At 48.5% G+C, this 21,123-nt stretch overlaps 1 protein-coding gene across 1 annotated transcript in view; it reads left to right on the top strand.

The window, feature by feature from the left end:
• LOC127194187 (SCO-spondin-like) overlaps positions 1–388 on the top strand; it is a 58,940-nt gene extending 58,552 nt beyond the window's left edge. Inside the window, 1 exon segment of the mRNA XM_051151510.1 lies at positions 246–388. Within this exon segment, the coding sequence (XP_051007467.1) occupies positions 246–268 (23 nt within the window). The 3' untranslated portion in view covers positions 269–388.
• The last annotated feature ends 20,735 nt before the right edge of the window (positions 389–21,123 follow it).

The raw sequence follows: 21,123 nt of genomic DNA, 5'->3' as shown, positions 1-21,123 counted from the left end.
ACATGACCTTGCAGGGAGGACTCTGGAGGGGCAAGCCTGCGAAGTACCCGGCAGGTTTAGTTACATATTTGATGTGTACTAACTGAGGTCACATGATATGCCAAGTGTGGGGAAGACAATACCACAAACTAGGTGGAGAGTGGCTTTACCCTGCAGTTCTCCCTCAGGCAGCTCCGGCTCCCCTTCCACTGCCCTGCCCTGTGCCATTTAGTCTCACTTTGACGATCTGAAAATTCTGTCTGCAGGTGGTGATCTCTCAAAGCGCTGACAGGCTCTGTTGGAAGCATCCCCTGCTGTCTCTCCTGTGATGCTCGCTCCCTGCTTCCTTAAGTCCCCACTTACCTGCTTCTGACTTATGAACCATGCTCTGGCATTAGCTTATTCCAAATAAAGTAATGCTGTCGACTAATGCTGACAGACTATAGTGTGGTCTCTATTCCTGGTCCCAGCAGGGGGTTGGAGGAAGCATTTAGCCGGGGCCTGAGCAGTGGCTCTGGTGGGCTTGAATAAGTCACTCCCCATCAGTGCCTCAGTTTCCTCAGCTGTAGGAAAGGGCCGACTCTAGAGCCTGAATAGCCCCTGTACTAGACAGACATGAGTGTCCCAGGTCATATCCTTCAAGCCAGTGTTACTTCATCACAACACAGAATTCTGGAACATTCCGGCTATCCTCCTCTTGACAACAGTTTTATTGAACTGTAATTCATATGGTTAAGAAACTCCCCCACCTCTGTGTGTGTGTGTGTGTGTGTGTGTGTGTGTGTGTGTGTGTGATTTCAAGACATGGTCTCCATGTATAGCCCTGGCTAGCCTGGAACTCACTATATAGACCAGGATGGCCTTAAACACAAAAAAATCTACCTCCTCTGCCTCCTGAGTGCTTGGATTACTGGTATGAGGTCCCACACCTAGCTGAAATTTATGCAAGTTAGCTTTAAGCGTTAACAACTTTAGCAGAAAGTAAATAAAGTTGTGCACACATCACCTCCGTCTAGGCCCAGAGCATTTTCATAGTCCCCTGCCCGCTGACAGTCAACTTTGACTTCTAGTCCCAGGCAAGCACTGAACTGCTTTTTGCCTCAGCAGAGCTGCCCTCTCTGGACATTTAATGTCTTTCAGTTCACCCTACGATTCTGAGGTTTGCTGGCACTATAACGTGCAACAGAAGTTCATTCATTTGGCTGCAAATTAGTAGCCATTGCATGGACCATCTGCAAAGCGCCTGTCACCTGCAAGGTGATGCACATTTCCTTATACTTTGCTTATTTTCCAGTTGATAGACATTTCTGTTGTTGTTGCCTATTCTATTATGCATAAAATTATTATGAATATTTTTGTACAGCTTTGTGTCTTTTATATCTTTCACACCCCCAGAACCCACATAGAAGGTGGGTTGGGCAGTGCTCACCTATAACCCCGGCACTGGGGGTATAAAGATAGTGGGAGGAGCTTCTTGGCCAGTCTTGTGCAAAAGCCAGCTCCAGGTTCAGTGAGAGACCGTGTCTCAAAATCCAATGTAGAGAGTGTGTGGAATGAGACAGGGAGGCACTTGTACAGATGTGTAACATGTGTATGTGTGTACACACACACACACACACACACACACCAGTAAACACACACACACACACACACACACACACACACACACCAGTAAACCCAAACGATGGACCAGCCTGTAATCAACAGCACTAGAGGCTAAGGCAGGAGAATCAGGAAGTCAGCCTGGCTATCAAGTGGCATGCTTTTTTGTTGTTGTTCTGTTTTTAAGAAACAAAGAAATGTATGAAAAAGTATCACCTTTTCTGATTAGCCTTGTTGATCTGTTGGTCTGTGTATCTGCTGGAGTTGACCTCATCAAGGAACTGGTCCAATCAGGACTCTCCAAGCTGGACTACATTTCCCGTGAGCCTCTCTGCCTCTGTGAAGCGGCAGCTGTAAATCGCTGCGCTAGTACGACACTAGTCCAGCTCACTACTACCTGAGCCAACAACTGCGGTACAGCTTCTCGCTGTAGAACATTAGTTTGCTACCGCTTAGTCTCCCAACTCTGGCGCCTCGACTCCGGGAGCCCAAGTCCCGAGTGGACCGCGGTGGACTCGGAATAGACCTGGAGGGAGGGGGTCTGTACTGCCCCCAGTGGTGGTCCATGGAGCCTGGGGAATCGGGGAAGGTAGGACTGAAATGGCACCGGGTTACTCTCCCTCCTGTCAAGCATCCTGGTCTGGGCTAGCGAGCGAGCTAGCCTTGCAGGGAAGTGCTCTCCCACCAGCCTCGTCTAGGAGGCACTTACTCCTCCTGGTCTGAGCATCCCTTCCAACTCCTCTTCTGCGGGTCAGCCACCCCCTGTTTGTGGCCACTCTGCCCGTGGTCCCAGGTGAGGACTCGTCAAGCATAATGATGCCAACGTGTTTCTGGTTTCCCTTCCTCGTTTTCGGCGTTTTGAGGAGACACAGGAGCTGGAGGTAGTACACCAGTGGGAGCCAAAGGGCCTGGTGCTACCCAGCTCCTCCATGAAGAATGTGAACATGGCTTGGAAACACAGTCCATAAACTTGCTTCAAGGCTTTGGGCAAGAAGGGGCTTTGAGGTGGGAGATACGTAGGGCAGAAAGTAATCAGGAGCGGGGGAGCATTGTCAGGGTTGCTAGCTTGTGGGCACACTGGGCTAGAGGCAGACATCCTCTTAGCAGTGTGGCCTTTTACGATGTTCTTTACAGCCAGGTCTCCTGTGTAGGGCAAGGAGTGCTGGACACCAGACTTTGGGCTTTAGAGGGAGCAGACATGGGTTCTACCCCTGAGCTATAGCCTCAGTTCTTAGCAGCCCTTCTTGAGAGGTTTCTTTTTTTGGGGGGATGGGGGGTGGGGGAGGAATTTTCTCAACACGTGTTTTCAAGAACTATGAGACCTTTTCTTTCTCCCCCCTCCCTCCCCCATGGTGTCCATTTAATAAGCATTTGTACTCTGAGATTCGCAGTGTTATTCATTGCAAATGACATTGTAAGTACGAGAATATACAGGTAGGAACCTTGCCCCACAGAGTAACGCCAGTAACTTGACGGAGCCTGGAAAGGTTGGCCCATGAGAGAGGAAATAAGGAGGGGTTTGGTGCTGTAATTTTATCTGGAAAGGTTTCTGCTTTAGAAAAGCAGTTGGTTTTTTTTTTTGGTTTTTCGAGACAGGGTTTCTCTGTGGAGTCTTGGCCATCCTGGACTCACTTTGTAGACCAGGCTGGCCTCGAACTCACAGCGATCTGCCTGCCTCTGCCTCCCGAGTGCTGGGATTAAAGGCTTAAAGCGTCTCTTCTGCCCTCCCTTTCCTCCAGTCCACTGGCCATAGCAGTCTGCGGACTATCTGGGACCCGTAATGATTGAAAGCTGTCTGGCCAGCTTGCAGTAACACACAGGCACACACGCTAGAAGGAATGGCCGTTTTTTTCTTGGGTAATATCTTCACATTGGTGTAGACTGGACCTGAACTCAGATGAGGGAACGCGTCAGGGAGTATTCAGAAATGGCATCAAGATTGGAATTAGCGATCCAAGGTTATTCTTAAAGCTCTTCTGCTCCGCAGTAGTCTTCCTTAACCTTTAACAAGAAAAGAGAGAAATCTAAGGGCTTTGATTTCTTTTTTGACATCCAAACACTAGTTAAAAATCTCATATCTCAGCAATTTCTTTCTTGATTCTAGTCTGGGTTGCAGGGTGTCTCTAAAAGGCTTAGCCCTCCCCAAGCACATATGTTTGCTATCCTGAGAAATGAGGAAAAACAAGAGTGTCCTAGTTAGGGTTTCAATTGCCATGAAGAGACACCATGACCAGGGCAACTCATAGAAAGGAAAACATTTCACTGGGGCTGGCTTACAGTTTAGTCCGGTGTCGTCATGGCCGGAAGCATGGCAGTACACAAGCAGACAGTGGCGCTGGAGAAGGAGCAGAAAGTTCTGCATCTGGGTGCGTAGGCCACAGGACGACAGAGACACTGGGCCTGGCTTGGGTATCTCAAACCTCAAAGCCCACTCCCAAGGGCACACTTCCTCCAACAAGGCTATGCCTCCGAATAGTGCCACTCCCTATGAGCCTGTTTGGGGGAGGGGGAGTATTTTCATTCATACCACTGGAGAGAGAGAGGAACAGTTGTGAAAGCAACTGGCTGGAAAGGTACATCTTAAACTAGTGAAAAGACGAAGGGCTGCTGCTAGGTGGCTTGAGTGATGTTGGGAGGAAGGAGGACTCCTGTGGGAGGAGAGGGAGTGAGAAGGGTTGAGTTTCATGGTGAGAGGGTTTTGGTGTCAAATAGAGGGATCTGCTAGAGTAGAATATTCAGATACACTTTGCTCCTACACAAGTAAGGAATCCTCCCCCCCCCCCCCCCCCGCCTCTTTTATAGCCTGTCTTGGACTTGCATTGTAGACCAGGCTGGCCTCGAACTCACAGGGATCCACCTACCTCCGCCTCCCGAGTGCTGGGGTTAAAGGCGTGCGCCACCACCGCCCGGTTTAGGAATTTCTCTTATTCAAGCACACTTGAGGTTTTATACTACAGAAGCAGAAGCTGTTCGCCATGGTGTAGCTTAAAAGAGGGGTGCTGGGTACTTGCAGGTTACTCTGGGTGAAAAGTCGCTTGCTTGCTTCTTTCCGCATTCTGTTTCTGCCTCATTGTGCTGCTCAGGAGATGGGGCTGTCAGCCTTCACTGTGGCACCTTCTCAACCCTGGGGGTGCGGGGGAGGGGTGAGCAGCACAAAAGGAAGCCTGTGTCCCTGGTCACAAGAGTTGAGTTTCCCCATTTGCTTGGCTGGTTGGTTTTGAGAGATAAGGTCTCACTCTGTACGCCAGGCTGACCTTGAACTCTCATCCTGCAGCAGCCTCCCAACTGCTGGGCTGGCTGGTGTGCTCTACCAAACAAAGCCTCTGGACACAGGTTTTTGTTTTGTTTTGTTTTGTTTTGACCTGCATCCATAGGAATAGACTACCATCTGGTCCTGGTGTGCAGCATTCATCCAGGGATCTGCCTTCCCTGTGATCAGACTCTCCCCGCTCCCCCCTGGCCCCCCTCCCACGTCTCCACACCAATCCCCTGCCTCCCAGGTCTCTTTGCATGAGTCTCATTTGCAAGCGACTGCTTCCTTGTGGTGGAATCCCCTTTGCAATAGCATTTGAAAGGCTCTGTAAGCTTATTTTAAGTGAATGCTTTGCAGTATCCTTCCACTACTGTTTTTTCCCCCCTTTATTACTATGTTGTGTGCACGTATGTGGGTAAGTCAGAGAGGAACTTGCAGGAGTCAGTGCTCTGATCCTACCAGGTGGCTTCTGGAGACTTAACTCAGGTCATCAGGCTTGGCTGCAAGTGCCTTTGCCGGCTAAGCCATTTCCTTGGCCCCTGCTGCTGCTTTTCAGACTGTTCAGTTTTTTGTTTTTTTTTTTTTAAAGATTTATTTATTATTATGTATACAGTGCCAGAAGAGGGCATTAGATGCTCTTATAAATGGTCATAAAGTACCATGTGGGTGCTGGGAATTGAACTCAGGACCTTTGGAAGAGCAGGCGGTGCTCTTAACCACTGACCCATCTCTCCAGCCCGACTGTTCAGTTTTTACGTATTCGTAGACAAAACTTTGGGAGGTCATATACCAAATAATAGTAATTCTACTTCCATGATGGGAATGGTCATAATGAGGCTTTTCCTTGGAGAGATAGATGACTATGCAGTGGGCGACACATATTGCTCTTGAAGAAGATGATGAATCACAGCCATCCATAACTCCAGTTCCAGGGGATCTGACACCCTCTCCTGACTTTCCCAGGCACCAGCACATGTATGGTGCACATACATACATGCAGGCAAAACACTCATACACAGAAATATTGTAGAAACATTTTTTAAAAATTATTTATTTTTATGTACATTTGGTGTTTGGCCTACATATATGTCTGTGTGAGGGATGTACTGGAATTTGAGTTACAGACAGTTGTGAGCTGCCACGTGGGTGCTGGGAATTGAACCTGCTTCCTCTGGGAGAGCAGCCAATGTTCTTAACCGCTGAGCCGAGCCATCTCTCCAGCCCTGAACTTTTTATTTTTTAAAATAAAGAGCAATTGAAAAAGACACCTGACACTGATCTCTGGTCTATACAGTCACACATATAATGTGTGCGTGCTGGCACACACGCACAAACATACACGCATTGTAAAAATACCAACTTCCTGGATCACCTTCCTGAAGAAGGCTCTGACTGAGTCCAGAGACTGGGACTTGCTAAGTTTATTCCATTGGTTTGCACTCACACAGCAAGAGAGATTGGTTGCAGGCTGTGTGTACACCTCGATAATGCCTCCCACCCTGGCCCACATGCTGGTAAATGCGTAGAGCAGGAGCTCTGGCTGCCAGTGTGGACGATGCGGCTCAGAGGAACTTGATACTTAGCAGGGACCATTGCCCTTACAAGTTCCTGTGACCTTCGAAGACATCACACTGTCCTTGCTGCAGGAGGAATGGATGCAGCTGCTGACTGGGCCACCGAAGGACTTCTCTGCCTCCAATGAGCTGACAGCGCCTGTAGGTATGGATGGTCTCTACCACTGCCGGCCCAGATCGATGTCCCAGTCCCCGTCCCCCCTCCCCTACTCCCCTCCTCTGGTCAGGACGTACTGGAGGATTTTCTGCAATTCTTTGCTTTCTCTGGGTATCTTTACTCCTCTACTCAATCCCAGTCATTCTTCTTTTTTTTAAGTTGGCGGGGACTAACAGGGAAAGCCAGGCTGTCTAGTGCGTTGGGCTGTTTGCGAGGTGGAGGTGGGAAGCCACCTGTGGCCCTGTGGAGTCCTCAGGACTGGGAGGGAGTCCATAGTGGCTGCCAGAGCCTTGGTTTTGCAAATCTTGTCTCTCTCCAGCTCCAGAGACTGATACTGGGGTGCTTTCGACTTTTAGGCTTTGATTTTCTTAGGTGATTTAATAAGATTAAATGAACCCAGAAACTTTGTACAAATAAATGTAGGGTGTTTTTCATCCCTTCTGTTTTAGGTTTGTTTGTTTGTTTTCCAAGACAGAGTTTCTCTGTGTAGTCCTTTCTGTCTTGGACTCACTTTGTAGACCACAGAGATCCGCCTGTCTCTGCCTCCCAAGTGCTGGGGTTACAGGTGTATGTTGTGGTGCTTAGCTGCTGTTTTAGTTTTTAAATATACTTTTCTCTGCTTTTGTGTTACCTTCGGTGCCAAGGACAGAAGTAAGAGTCACCTGCACTCACAGGTTTTTGATTTTTGGAGTGTTTTAGATTAGAGCGCTCTACTAGAAAGTAAAAATACCTAAACAGCTGAAAAATTCCAAAATCTGATAGTTTCATGTAGCTCAGGCTGGCCTCAAATTCCCCACGTAGCCAAGGATGACCTTGAATTTCTAGTCTTCCTGCATCCACCTCCCCGAGTGCTGAGATTGGACCCAGCGCCCTGTGCTTTCTAGGCAAGCCCTCTTGTCAGCTGAACTGCATCCCTGGTCCCTATGGTCCTGAGCCTTTGGGATGAGGCTCTGACTTTGCGTCTGTTGGATGCTGTTATGACTTTCCTTTGCCTTTCTCATTCCACAGAGGATGGATGATGGTGTGGGAGCTGTGACCTCAGCGTTCTGTGGGTGGTGGGTTGTAGCTAGTCTGCGTCCTGTCTCCATACCTGCTAAATAAAGCTGAAAAGCACCGAGTCCTTAAAACTTCCAGCAGCAAAGCAGTAGCTAACAGGCCGGCTTGGCTCACAGTGGAAATTCTGTTCCACGTTCTCTCGTCGTTTTGGCTTTTCACCATTTTAGTTTGGCTTCTTCAGCATGTTTTCAGTTGCCAACGTTGTCCATGTCCAACATAATTGCCTTTTATTTACTTTTATTATATATGCATATGAGTGTTTTGTCTGCATGCATGTCTGTTTACCATGTTTGTGCCAGGTGCCCACCGAGGCCAGAAGAGGGTGTTAGGTCCCCTGAACCTGGCCTTATGGATGGCTGTGAACTGCCAAGTGGGTGCTAGGAGGTGAGCCAGGGTCCTCTGGCTCAGCCAGTGGCCTTAACCACCAAGCCTTCTCTTCAGCCCCATGAGCTGACAATTTATCTTCATTTCAGCATTGCCTGTGCCCCCTCCTTGGTTTTGCCTGCTCCCCCATTCTCTTAGGGGAGAGGTCTCACAGATAGCAGAGTTTCTAACCCACTATGCCAGTCCACTTGGTTCTTTCTTATGCCGCCCACATCCTCACAACCCCAAGGATATCCCAGCAGAAGCCGCTCTTTGACGTCAGGACCTGGAGCCAAACCCTCATGGCTTTTCTGTGTTCCCAACTCAGGACCAATTGCTACCAATCCTGAGGTGTTCCTTGGGTTTGGGCAAGAGATTGAGCCATAGTTAGGCAACATCCAGGGACAGAGGAACCTCCTGTACCATCATCCTGGTGAGTGTGGTCTGTGCATGGAGGCAGGTACCTACTGACGAGGAGCAGGGCTGGGGGGACACTAGAAGCCAACGTCACCCTATCCTATGCCTGCCTGTTCTCCACCATGCGCAAGAGGAACTCTGCCCTTTCCACAGATGTTGCCTTATCGTAATGTTAGCCCTTCCCTGCCCTTGTACTCTGCCCTCTCAGCCCCTTCCTGTGACTTCTACCCTATAGCATATACCAGTTTATACTGAAATTTTCAAGGAAGTTTGGCCATCTTACCTCCTGTTGTATTTTCAGTGCCCATAGCAGTACCTGGCACACAACAGTAGTAAAATTGTAACCAAGTAAATGAAGAAATGAATGAACAGCTATTTGCTAAGCCCTAGGGTTGACAATTGTGTTTTGGGTGACAGGATTAACCCAGTCCCTCCTGTGAGAACACAGGGAGTGGGGCTCACGCTCTGCTATGAGTCATAGCCACAGAGTTCCCTCTCTCTTGCGGTTTCCTCAGAGAGACCACAGGCATCTCTGGACTGCTGTAACTGCAAAGAAACACAGAGGCCCATTTGTCTCCCCTTGCGTGGCTCTTCATCTGGGGCCTAATGACTGTTAGAAGCTTCGTGCTCAGTTTTGTAGGCCGCACAAAAACCGTGAGGCATGGCCACTGGCCACTGAAGTTTAGGTTGACGGCCGAGAAGTGGCTCCAGGGAGTTACAGCTGTCTGTTTCATTTCCTGTAAAGAAACTTGTAGTTTAGTTTGAGGAAGGAGATTCTTCATGAGAATTTTGAACTCTGAAAGGTGTCAGAGGGAAGTTGGACCCTGAGCATCCCATCTGCGTCACCAGCTTGAACTGAGGTAGCCCCATTTATCTGCCGTGTGTACCCCTTTATCCATGCTGTCTCTCCTTAGTTTCACATAACCAACTGTCAGGCACAGTTGTGTAATGCACTAAGGTATTTTGAAGAAGAGAGAGAGACCGTATTTCCATAACTTTTTGTTTGTTTGTTTGTTTTTGAGACAGGGTTTCTCTGTGTAGCCTTGGCTGTCTTGGACTAACTTTGTAGACCAGGCTGGCCTCGAACTCACAGTGATCTGCCTGCCTCTGCCTCCCAAGTGCTGGGATTAAAGGTGTACGCCACTATGCCTGGCCTGCTATGTCTAATTTATTGTTTGCTTGTTATGTCTAATTTATAAATGAAATGTTACCACTTTTATGTATAGATGGGAAAAACAGTGTATAGAGAGTCTGGGCCCCACCAGTCCCTGAAGACAAGGGGGGCTATTGTACTCAGAGGTGCACTGCAGTTTACCAAATGCTGTCTGTCCTGAGACTGCAGCTGTGGCTAGGGATAGGTGGCTGTCTTACCTTGAGGTGCTAGAGTGGAATGCAGGGGCTTCTCTGACAGGCCCACCCAGAAGGAAGTTCTACAGAGTGAGAGTTGCACTCTGGTTCTTTGAGCTCGCTAAACCCTGTGTTTCCTGTTTTATCCTAGGTAAGCTCTGATCCGAGGTCAGGGCCACTGTGTGAGGTGGCTTTGATCAAAGTGCAGCCATTTGACCCAGTGTATCTCCCCATTACGTTTTTTGAAAGGAAACACTTGCTTAAAGCACACCTGCTTGATTTCTGTCTGCTTTAAGCATGGTGTGTATGAGGAGTCTGAGTGAAAGTCGAAAATTCAATTACGACATTCTTTAGAGCAAGTAGAGAGGAGTGCCTGTCCCTTTGGACTGAGTGTGTGTCCTCCTACTTGATGGCTCTCAGACCATAGGATTTAAATTTTTCATTTATCTCCTTCCTCAAAAGAAAAAACCCACACGAACTACATGGAAGAAGTAGATATGCAGAGTTCTGCCAGAGAGAAAGGATGGTACCTGCCACCGCAAAAAGCCTGCTTTGCCCACATCAGTACAGAGAGCAGCACCATCGAGGGAGACTGGACAGAAAGAAGTGTGAAGCTTCCAAAACCCCATTCTATTCAGAAATCATGGTTTACACAGTTTCCGTGGCTGATCATGAATGAGGAACAGACGGCTCTGTGTTGTGCTGTCTGCCGGGAATACCCAGCTGTCAGAGACAAACGGTCACGGTTAATAGAAGGCTACACAGGACCGTTCAAGGTGGAAACTCTCAAACACCACGCCAGGAGCAAGGCCCACATACTCTGTGCCAATGCCCTGGCTGCCAGGGACCCCATCCGGGCAGCCCACCTTCAGAGTCGCAGGGAGAGTTCGGCAGATATCCCAGCCAACCCTGAACAGCTCCTCAGTGCATACTATCCCACGCCCTTCCCTCCAGGCCCTCTGGGAGGCATTGATGGCATAGCTGAGCTCCTGTCCATCCCAAGAGCTAAGCTAGAGGACCCTTCAGGGAGGGGAGCCATCCCTGCGTCGTTCCTAGACTGTACCATGTCAGATCTGAGGCAAAAAGAAATTAACAGTGACACCCTCCGTCCTTCAAATAACAACGCGTTGTGTGAGGATCCCGCTGAACTCTGCAGCCAGGTAACGTGTTTACTGCTTGTTGTGCCTTACAGAGGGTTCCATACTGAAAGTGACATAAATTGCAAGATGACGATGGAAAAAAAGCAGAGCAGTTCTCAGCACTGACGTCATAGGGTCACTGGTGCATGCGTGCTTCTGTAGTGTCTGATACTTATTTTTATCTTATGTGTACAAATGTCTGCCTGTGTGTTTGTGCATCACAGGTGTGTAGTACCTGTGGAAGCCACAAGTGGGTACCAGATGCCCTGTAAACGTTGGGAGCTGCCACATGGGTGCTGGGAACCGAACCAGGGTCCTCTGGAAGAGCAGCAGCAAGTGCTCTTAACCATTGAGCCATCTCTCCAGCCCCAGCTCACAGTGTTTTAAATCACCAGGTACTGCTGTAAATGCTTTACAGGCATTCCATCGTTTAACTGGGATAACTACTGGATTATCTTATGTTTTCAGAGACAGCAAAGCCTAATTCATGGCACAGAGCATCCTAACTTATAGAAGGATCCAGAGTTCAGAACAGCCACAGAGCTGTGCTGTAACTCTTTAACCTCGCAGAGTTTTCATAGGCGATGAGCTGTGTCTAAGGTTTCTTAGGTTACAGGGCTAGAGTTGCTAAATTCACCATGTTGGGAGAGGAGTGCGACTCAGATGTTCCTCAAGGATAACATTGTAGGGAGCCTTCAACGGTGGTCAGTTTTTCCAGAGTCCAGGGAAACAGCAGAGCTTCTCTCCCTGATCTTCTTGTTATTTTTTGGTGTTAGGAGGTAGTAACTGGTCTGAGCTCCGGAACCTCGGGACTCTAGGACTCCAGGAGTGCGGTGTGGGTAAAGCCCGCCCTAGTTATAAGCATCTCTAGTTCTTTTTAACTGTTACTTACTTCACGTCCCGTGGGGGAGTCCCCTCCACAGCCACAGTGGGGACAGGGTGACCATGGGTCTCCGCTGACAGCGTGCAGTCAGAGGTGCCGTTCTCCTGGGAGTTTCTGACTGAGCCAGTCTGGTTTACCTACTCTCTGGGGCTTGTGGATTTGATACCGTTCGACGGGGAGTTCATTCTTGTGCCTCTTGGTGGGCTTCCCAGGAGAAGGGTGTCTCCCAAAGCGTTGTGTTGCACTCTAGCCGTGGGCTGAGCAGCACTGCTCTGTGTTGCAGGAGCCTCCTGAGGAGGAGCAGCCGAAGGCTTCCAAGGAGTCCGGGGAGCTGCCTGCAACGTTTGAGGATGTGGCGGTGTATTTCACTCGAGAGGAGTGGGGCCTGCTGGGCACGCAGCAGAGGGAGCTATACAGAGATGTGATGCAGATGAACTACACACTGCTGGCTTCCCTGGGTAAGGCCTCCCGTGGGCGTTTAAACCCCACTGCCATGGGCCCGGGGATCTCGGAGCAGCTGCGGCCTTTCCTTATGGGCAGGGAGTGAGCTTGTCTTGTGTCCCTCAGAACACTGCCTTCCATGGGGTCAGTGCACTGTCTCACCTCTTCCTTCATTTTCCTGTCCATCCGTCCACCCATCCCCCACTCCCATTCATCGAATGCCCGCGTCATGCAGGGTGCTCAGGGCATCAGCAGGCCTTTGGGTGAAACGTCTGAGTTCCACCTGCGGGTTCTGGAAGAGTAGCATAGGGCAGTCTGGGTGTGGGAGAGAGGAGTCAGGAAGTCTTCAGAGACGTGTTACGAGGGATACAGATCCAGGTCCCTTGAAATGGAGGAAGGGCACCTAGACAGGGCCAAGGATGGGAATAGCCCAAGCAGAGCCTGAAGACACGTGGGCCTCTCCGGGCTCCCACGTCATCTGAACAGCCTCCGGCTGTTTTCCAGATGCTAGCACAGCGCCCCGGGTATGAACAGCCCGGGCCTTGGAGAGTTATGCGGGTACTAGAGCCGTCCTGACCTCCCCTGCATCTGTGTCTCATTCTTCACTTTCCATCTTTGTGACAGACACCCCAGCTTGCCATCCACTGTCAGACGGGAGATAGCTGTTGTGTTCTAGAGCTGGTATTTCCTGTTTTTACTAGTGTGCACGTAGCAGGAGTTGGCAGAGCAGGCCACTGTGTACACACAGGAATAGCAACAGCGAGCACCTCTGGTAACTTCTGCTTGTGGAATAACTTCTTTAGAATGAAAAATCCATAACCTATGGCTCCGTTGATTGGCTTGTCCCTTTGTTTGTACTACAGCTGTAATCTGGATAACTTTCTAATATTGCCCTGTCCCCCCCGACCTTATTTCTTCTTTCTTTCTTTCTTTTTAGTGTGTATGAGTGTTTTGTCTGCATGCGTGTCTGTGCACCATGTGTGTGCAGTGCTGGTGGAGACCACAAGAGGGCGTCACATCCCCTGGAACTGGAGTTACAGATGGTTGTGAGCTGCCATGTGAGTGCTGGAAATTGAACCTGGGGTCTCTTGAAGATCAGACTGTGCTCTTTACCACCAAGTCATCTCTCTAGCTCCGCTTTCTGACAGTCTTCTTCTATATACTTGCATTTATCATTATTCATAATGTGTGGTACTGGAGTTTGGGTCCACGGCCTGTGTGTGCTAGGTAACCGCTCTGCCACTGCAGAACACCCATCCAGTTCTCCCGCAGTGCTTCAATGGCTCCCCAGACATTTCGGAAGCTACTTAAGTAATCGTCATCTTATGGTGACAGAGGTCTGGGTGCCTGTGAATGTGCTGTGCTTTCAGAACATCAGCTGTACCACAGGAAGCAAGGTCCAGGAGAAATTCATTTATAAGAATTGTATGTAAGCTGGGCAGGAGGCTGAGGCAGGAGACTCACTGTAAGTTTGAGGCCAGCCAGGGTTACAGAGTAAGACCTTGTATCAGACAAGGAAATACAATAATTACATACTCACTTTAAGCAGCTGGCCTTTCTTTCTTAAGATTTATTTATTTCTTACATACATAGTGTTTTGCCTGCGTGTACACCTGCACACCAGAGGGGGCACCATATCTCATTGTAGATGGTCGTGAGCCACCATGTGGTTGTTGGGAATTGAAGTCAGGACCTTTGGAAGAGCAGCCACTGCTCTTAACCCCTGAGCCATCTCTCCAGCTCTGGCTTTTCCTTTTTTTAAAGTAGCCGTCAGTAGCAAAGCAATTTGCTTCTAGAGTTTTGCATAATCTTTTTGTTTGTTTGTTTGTTTTTGTTTGTTTGAGACAGGGTTTCTCTGTATAGCTCTGGCTGTCCTGGACTTTGTAGACCAGGCTGGCCTTGAACTCACAGAGTTTTGCCCACCTCGGCCTCCCAGAGGGTTGGGATTACATGCATAAGCCACTGAGCCCAGCTATCTTTTATTTATTTATTTATTTATTTATTTATTTGGTTTTTTGAGACAGGGTTTCTTTGTGTGGCCTTGGCTGTCCTGGACTCGCTTTGTAGACCAGGCTGGCCTCAAACTCACAGCGATACGCCTGCTTCTGCCTCTGAAGTGCTGGGATTAAAGGCGTGTGCCACTATGCTGGGCGTTCTTTTAATTTTTTAAACCTGTTCCTTATATCTTATCTCAAAGTAGTATGATCTTCATACATGGGAGTGTGCCCTAGTTTTTTTTTTTTTAATTAAGTTTTTTTCCCCCTCAATTCTTATGTCTGGAAGTAACAGCAGTTGTTTTTACTGTGGCCTGAATGTCTGCCAAGGACTGGCCCTATGTTGAAAGCCTTCTGTGTGTTTGATGTCATATTTAAACCAATTCTGCAAGTAGGCAGTAATATTTTCCGTATGAGAACAGCCCCCAGATTGTAGTAATTTATATGGTAAATGTCCAAAGTGAGGCCTACTGTTTTGTCTACTGAGTGTACATTGGGCTCAGATAAAAATCCTTAATTTGTATGTTGGTAACTAGTTGGACTCCCTTTCTTTGAGTTGGCACATTTGTGTTCATCACGTTGGTACTAAAATGATGATGCCATGCATAAGATAAGGTCATTTAAAAGTTCAAGGAGTGTAAGATTCCAGTCTTTTCGTTTTGTACCCCCACAGCCTTTGTAGGTAGCTAATAGTTGGTCTGGCTGGGTCACACCTTCCCTGTAGATAGATCATTGTTGATTCTGTCACCTTAGTGAGGAGTGAATGGACGTCCCTCTGCAGTGCATTTGGGCCACATACTTCCGTTTGTTCTTTAGTTTATCCCCTTCCCAACTGCTTCTTCTCAGAGTTTATAATGGGAAAGATAATTATAGAGTTAAAATGGGGGAGAATGTTATCTCAGAGTTTGTTATCTTGAATCTGGCTTTTATTTTGGTTTGTAATGCTAAGGATGAGACTGGAGGCTCCACTCATCCAAGCAGTTGCTTTCCCACCGTGGTGGTTTGACTGAAAATGGGCACGCCCCTAGGCTCACAGGGAGTGGTACTCTTAGGAGGTGTATGGCCTTGTTGGAGGAAGTGTGTCACTGAGGGTGGGCTTTGAGGTTGCAAGTGCTCAAGTGAGGGCCAGTGTCACTCTTCTTGCTGCCTCTTGTTCCGGTTGTAGAACTTTCAGCTACCTCTATAGCACCTAAGTGCCTGCGTGCTGCCATGCTTCCTGCTGTGACAATTATTGGACTAAATATCTGAACTGTAAGCCAGCCCCAGTGGAATGTTCTCCTTTAGAAGAGTTGAGCTGATCATGGTTTCTCATCACAGCAATACTAACCCTAACTAAGACAGTGGTTGTCTTAGGGTCTCTCATGCTGTGATGAAACCCCATGACCAAAGCAACTGGGAGAGGAAGGATCTGAGTATATTACCACACACAGTCCATCATCAAGGGAAGTCAGGACAGGAACTCAAACAGGGCAGGAACCTGGAGGCAGGAGCTGATGCACAGGGTATAGAGGGGTGCTACTTACTGGCTTGCTCCCCATGGCTTGCTCAGCCTGATTTTTTATAAAACCCAAGACCACCAGCCTAGAGATGGCAACACCCACAATGTTCTGGGCCCTCCCCCATCAAACACGAATTAAGAAAATGCCCTACAGGCTTACCTATAGCTCGAGTTTATGGAGGCATCTTCTCAACTGAGGCTCCCTCCTCTGATGACTCCAGCTTGTGTCAAGTTGACATAAAACTAGCCAGGACAACCACTGAGCTACCTCCCCAGCCCTTGACCTGTTTTCTAACAGACATCTCATTTTAGTGCAATTAAGTTTAATACTAATTTCTGTTGTGATTTTTTTTTTTTCTCCTGGCCCTAAGCCCAGAATAAAGACTTGTGAGACTCAAACTGTGTTTGCAAATACCTAGGCCATATAGCTAGGCTCTTCTCTGACTAGCTCATAACTTAAAATAATACATTTCTACTAATCTACATTCTGCCACCTGGCTGGTTACCTCTGCTCAGGTGCCATGCGTATGTCCGCCTCACATCTTCCCGGGTAAATCTCCATGCCTGGCTCCATCCCAGAATCCTTTCTGCCTACCTAATGTCCCACCTTCTATTCTACCCTTTTGTATAGGCCATAGGTTTTTTATATATATATCTGGTTACAGTCCCATGTACACACCTGTCACGAGTACCTGGCTGATCCAACAGTGCTGAGCCTACAGAGGGTAGTTGTCTTCCCATAGAGAAAAGGGCTCGGTTCTGTTTGGTTCTTCATGGCCTTTGGGATGGACCCCAGGGCCTGGTGCACGCTAGGCAGTTACTCTAGCTGAGTTCTGCCTACAGCCTGCTTTGCTTTCAGCACTTCCTGTTAGTCTTTCATTTTGGATTCACTCATTTAGAGCCGTCTTGTTTGTCACTCTGCAGAATACCCAGCTGCCCCTGTGTTTCCATGTTCTGCATTCTCACTTTGATCATGTTTGATGACATCTCTTCCTGCCAACAGAACATCTAGAGATCTAATTTACATTTGAGATAGAGTCCCTCCCGCCCTTTTTTTTTTCTCCAGACAGGGTTTCTCTGTGTTAGCCTTGGCTGTCCTGCACTCATTTTGTAGACCAGGCTGGCCTCGAACTCACAGCGATCCGCCTGCCTCTGCCGCCCGAGTGCTGGGATTAACGATGTGTGCCACCACCGCCCAGCCTAATTTGCATTTAACTGTTAAGAAACTAAAATTTGTCATTGGGCATGGTGGTGTATGCTTGTAATCCTAGGACTCAGGAGGCTGCCGGGCAGTGGTGGCGCACACCTCTAATCCCAGCACTCAGGAGGCAGAGGCAAGGCAGATCGCTGTGAGTTCGAGGCCAGCTTGGTCTACAAAGCAAGTCCAGGATAGTCAAGGCTACACAAAGAAACCCTGTCTCAAAAAACAACAAACAAACAAACAAACGAAACAAAACAAAAGGTTTGAAAGGCCAACCCGAGGCTGTGAAAGAAGGTGCGGTGGTGTGTGTATGCCTGTAATCCCAGTGCTCAGGGAATGAGAGGTAGGTGGATCTCTGTGAATTTGAGGCTAGCCTGGTCTACAGAGTGAGTTCCAGAACAGCCAGGGATACACAGAGAATCTCTGTCTCAAAAAAAAAAAAAAAAAAAAAAAAAAAAAAAAAAAAGAAAAAAGAAAAAGCCCAGCCTGGCTCTTTCTGTTACAACTATCCATCCCATTCCCTTCTCTCTCTTTTCTCTTACCTGACCTAGACTTTTTGTTTTCTTTTGGTCTGGTTTGGTTGGTTTGGTTGTTTGAGACAGGGTCTCCTGTATTTCAGGCTGGCCCCAATTTCACTGTATAGCTGAAGATGACATTGAACTTCACTCCTCCTGCCTTACCTCCTAGGTGCTAAGACTAGGCTTGCCCCGCCACACCGGGTTTGTGTCGTGCGGGGGGGGGGGGGGGGAGGTGATTGAACCCAATACTTTGTGCATACTGGACAAGCACTCCCCAGCGTCCCCAGCCCCTTAGCCGAACCTAGGACTTTCACTAGTAAAGAAAGTAATGTGTGATAAGCTGTTAGGCCATTTACTTCAGGTGAGCAGTGCCTACCCCTGAACAAGTTTTTGTTGTTTTTGTTTTTTCAAGACAGAGTTTTTCTGTGTAGCTCTGGCTGGCCTGGCACTCACTCTGGCCTCGAACTCAGATCTGCCTGCCTCTGCCTCCTCTAAGACCTGGATTAAAGGTCTGTCTTGTCACTAGGAAGAAGTTGTATTACTAAGTGGAAACCAAAAAAGTAGGAAGGGAAAGCTATGCCCAGTAGGTAAGTAGGGATGTTAGGGTCACCACGGGGAAGCCAGAGGGCAGCCTCTCCAGAGCTGCTCACAGGACTGTGCCTCCAGGGTAGGGCAGCCTGGAGCTAGAGGGCAAAGAACAAGCCAGGGCCACAATACTTCTTTTAGATCTGAATTTGGGGTGGACCCTGCCACCTTGGCAGTGAGAGTAGCCAGAAAGGATCAGAAGTCTTTATTGTCCTGAGGTTCTTCAGGCCAGAAGGCCATGTGAGCTCAACTGGCTCTGGAGGCTCCACCTCAGAGGACCGGAGGAGGAAGGGCCGCAGGCTCATTCCCCTGGTGGCAGAGTCCTTTGTGTGGAACTGAGGAGTTGGTTTTTCTTGGTGGCCATTAGCCAAGCAGCACCCTCAGCTGTTACTCTGACCAGCCCCGCAGCCACAGGGAGAAGGGTGGTATGACAGCTCTCATCTTCCCTGTAGCAGGGGGAGGGGCTCATGGTCATTTGACCGCCCCCCTCGCCCCCCACCCCCTCACCCCCCACTAACCCCCCCCCTAAATATCTCTTAGCAAACACCTAGCTTCCTGAGCTTTTTGGTGTCAGCTCTTTGGCTCCTTCGCCGTTGGCTTTCTGCGTTTGTGCCATGACCCTGCTTCAGAATGGCAGGTGACCGGTGCCTTGTTTTTAAAAATTAGTTAATTGATAACTTTGTACACTACATTTTGATTATATTCACCTTTCTCCCTAACTTCTTCCAGATTGACACCCTCTTTCTTACCCAAGCAACTTTGTGTTGTTAAAGAAAAAAAAATCAAACAAAAGAAAACCTCACTGAGTCTAATTTATGCTCTTAGATGTATGGTCTTTTGCTTGAGTGCGGTCAGCCTACTGGGGCTACACCTCCTCTTTTTCCAGTGGCCATCAATTGCGTCCACCTCACCTCCCAGTGCTTGGCTTTTTGTCTGCCTTGAGCTTGCTCGGGTTGTGAGCGTGCCGTCACAAGCATTCTTTAGTTCATATGTGCAGCTGCCCTGTTGTGTCCGGAGAACAGTGGCTCTTCAGATCTTCCCTCCCCTTCTTCTGCACTGATCCCTGAGCCCTGGGAGGGGGTGTGGGCTATAGGTGTGTTCCATTTAGGGCTAAGCACTCCACAGTCTGTAGTCTCTGCACTTGACCAGCTGTGGGTCTCCCGTATCGCCATCTACTGAGGAAAGAGGCTCTGACGAGTGTTGAGAGATGCGCTAATCTATGGGCATTTTGAGAAGTCATTAGCAGTTTGTTAAATACTCTGTTCTCCCCTAGGGCCTGTAATGCATCTAGCTACAGGTTCCTGGCCTCAGTAATGGTGTCAGGTGTAGAGTCTGTCTTATGGAACTACTGTTAAACCTAGTCAGAAAGTGGTTGGTTACTCCCACGACATTTATTTATCTTGCTGTTGCACCAGTGGGCATGTCTTGCCAAGCTAGTCGCTACTGTACATTGCATGGTTCACAATGGGTACAACTGGTGATTACCCACACATAGCACCTTCCAGTGCTGAGTGCTAACCAGTAGGGATACAGCTTCTGGGTCAGCAGCACCAGCTTGTTTTCTCCATGTTCGATGACCCAAGTATGTGATGTGTTCAGCAGTAGGGTCTCACTGTCACGTTCTGGAGGGCAATCAGATTGTTGGCAATGTTCTGTAATAGCTGGGGGCTCTATGGTACCTCACTGGCTAACTCCAAAAGAAGAAACCCAAATCTAGCACTGGGTTTTTATCTGTCAGCCTATGTTGTCTAGTGGGGGCCTTGCTGCCTTGGTAGAAGCAACACAACTCCATTTCAACCCCTTTAGAATTCTATTTTATTTATTTAGAATTTATTCTCTATGTGTGCATGTATGCGGGTGTGTGCCTGCCAGTCAGAGGACAGCTTGTGGGAGTTTGGTTCTCTCATCCCACTTGTATAGGTCTCAGGAACCGAGCCCAGGTTATCATGCTTGGGGGCAAGCATCTGCTGAGCCGTCTTCCTGGCCCTGGGCCTCATATTTGGTGACTTCAGTCCAAATAGCACCGTGTTGCATGTGTTCACTGCTCTTCCTGGTTTAATTTTAGATGTTCCCTAGTGATTCCTACTGTGGAGGATGAAGACATGGCCTCTTACGCCCACTCCTCTCCCTCACATCCTCTCAGAACAGGTAGAGCACGCTTTTATGGTTATATCAACGTAAGTCATTTGCCTAAATGTGCTTGTGTGTGATTTACTGCTGAGAGCTACATTGTGCTGTGTCCTTCTCTGTAGAATCATTTCATCCTGGCAGTGGAATTTTTTCTTTCTTTCTTTTTTTTTTTTTTTAATTTGGGTAGTTTTTTTGTACTCTCTTAATTCGTCCCAAACTCTCCAGTGGCGCTAAGAAACTCCTCTGATGTCTTTCCCTGTGGTCAAACATCCTGAGGCCTGTTGGCTTCATTCGTCATCTGAGCACTTTCCTCTTGGGCCTTCTTGCTCCATCTAAACCAGTTACCAAACTAGTTACTTGGCCTGTCACATAGCTGTGGCTTAGTCTCCTTCGTCACTTTGTCACCTTCCCGCTTCCTGGGTCTGTCCCTTCTGTGGACATTTTAGTGGACACATCTTCTAGTAGCTTCCTAACAAATGGTAGATGCAAAAGCTCCCCTGTTCTTTTCTTTTTCTTTTTCGAGATAGGGTTTCTCTGTGTCACAGCCCTGGCTGTCCTGGACTCTTTGTGGACCAGGCTGGCCTCGAACTCACAGAGATCTGCCTGCCTCTGGACACTGCAGATTTGCAGGCGCCGTCATGGTACCCACATGATTGAGTGATGCTTTGGTGGGTGCAGAATTCCAGACGGAAACCATGTCCTACGCTGGGCTTGAAAGCGTTGGTCTGGTGGTGCTGCTGAGAAGCAGAGTACTCGGCTCGTTCCTAAGCCTTTGGCCGCGATGTGTTCTTTCTCCTCTGAGAGCTTTTAAAATCTGTCCCAGCAGAGGCTGGAAAGACGGCTCAGCACTTTGGAGACGCAGCTGCTCTTGCAGAGGCCTCACATCTGGCGCTCACAACCGCCTGTAGCTCCAGCCTCGGCACCTGATACCTCTGGTCACTCATGCACTCACATTCCAACCCAGCCATGCACATAAGGAAAAGTAA

The sequence above is a fragment of the Acomys russatus genome, chromosome 10 (genome assembly GCF_903995435.1).
Source record: "Acomys russatus chromosome 10, mAcoRus1.1, whole genome shotgun sequence".
NCBI lineage: Eukaryota > Metazoa > Chordata > Mammalia > Rodentia > Muridae > Acomys > Acomys russatus.
The sequence above is the reverse complement of the archived record's forward strand: the minus strand, read 5'-3'. Positions and strand labels throughout refer to the sequence as shown.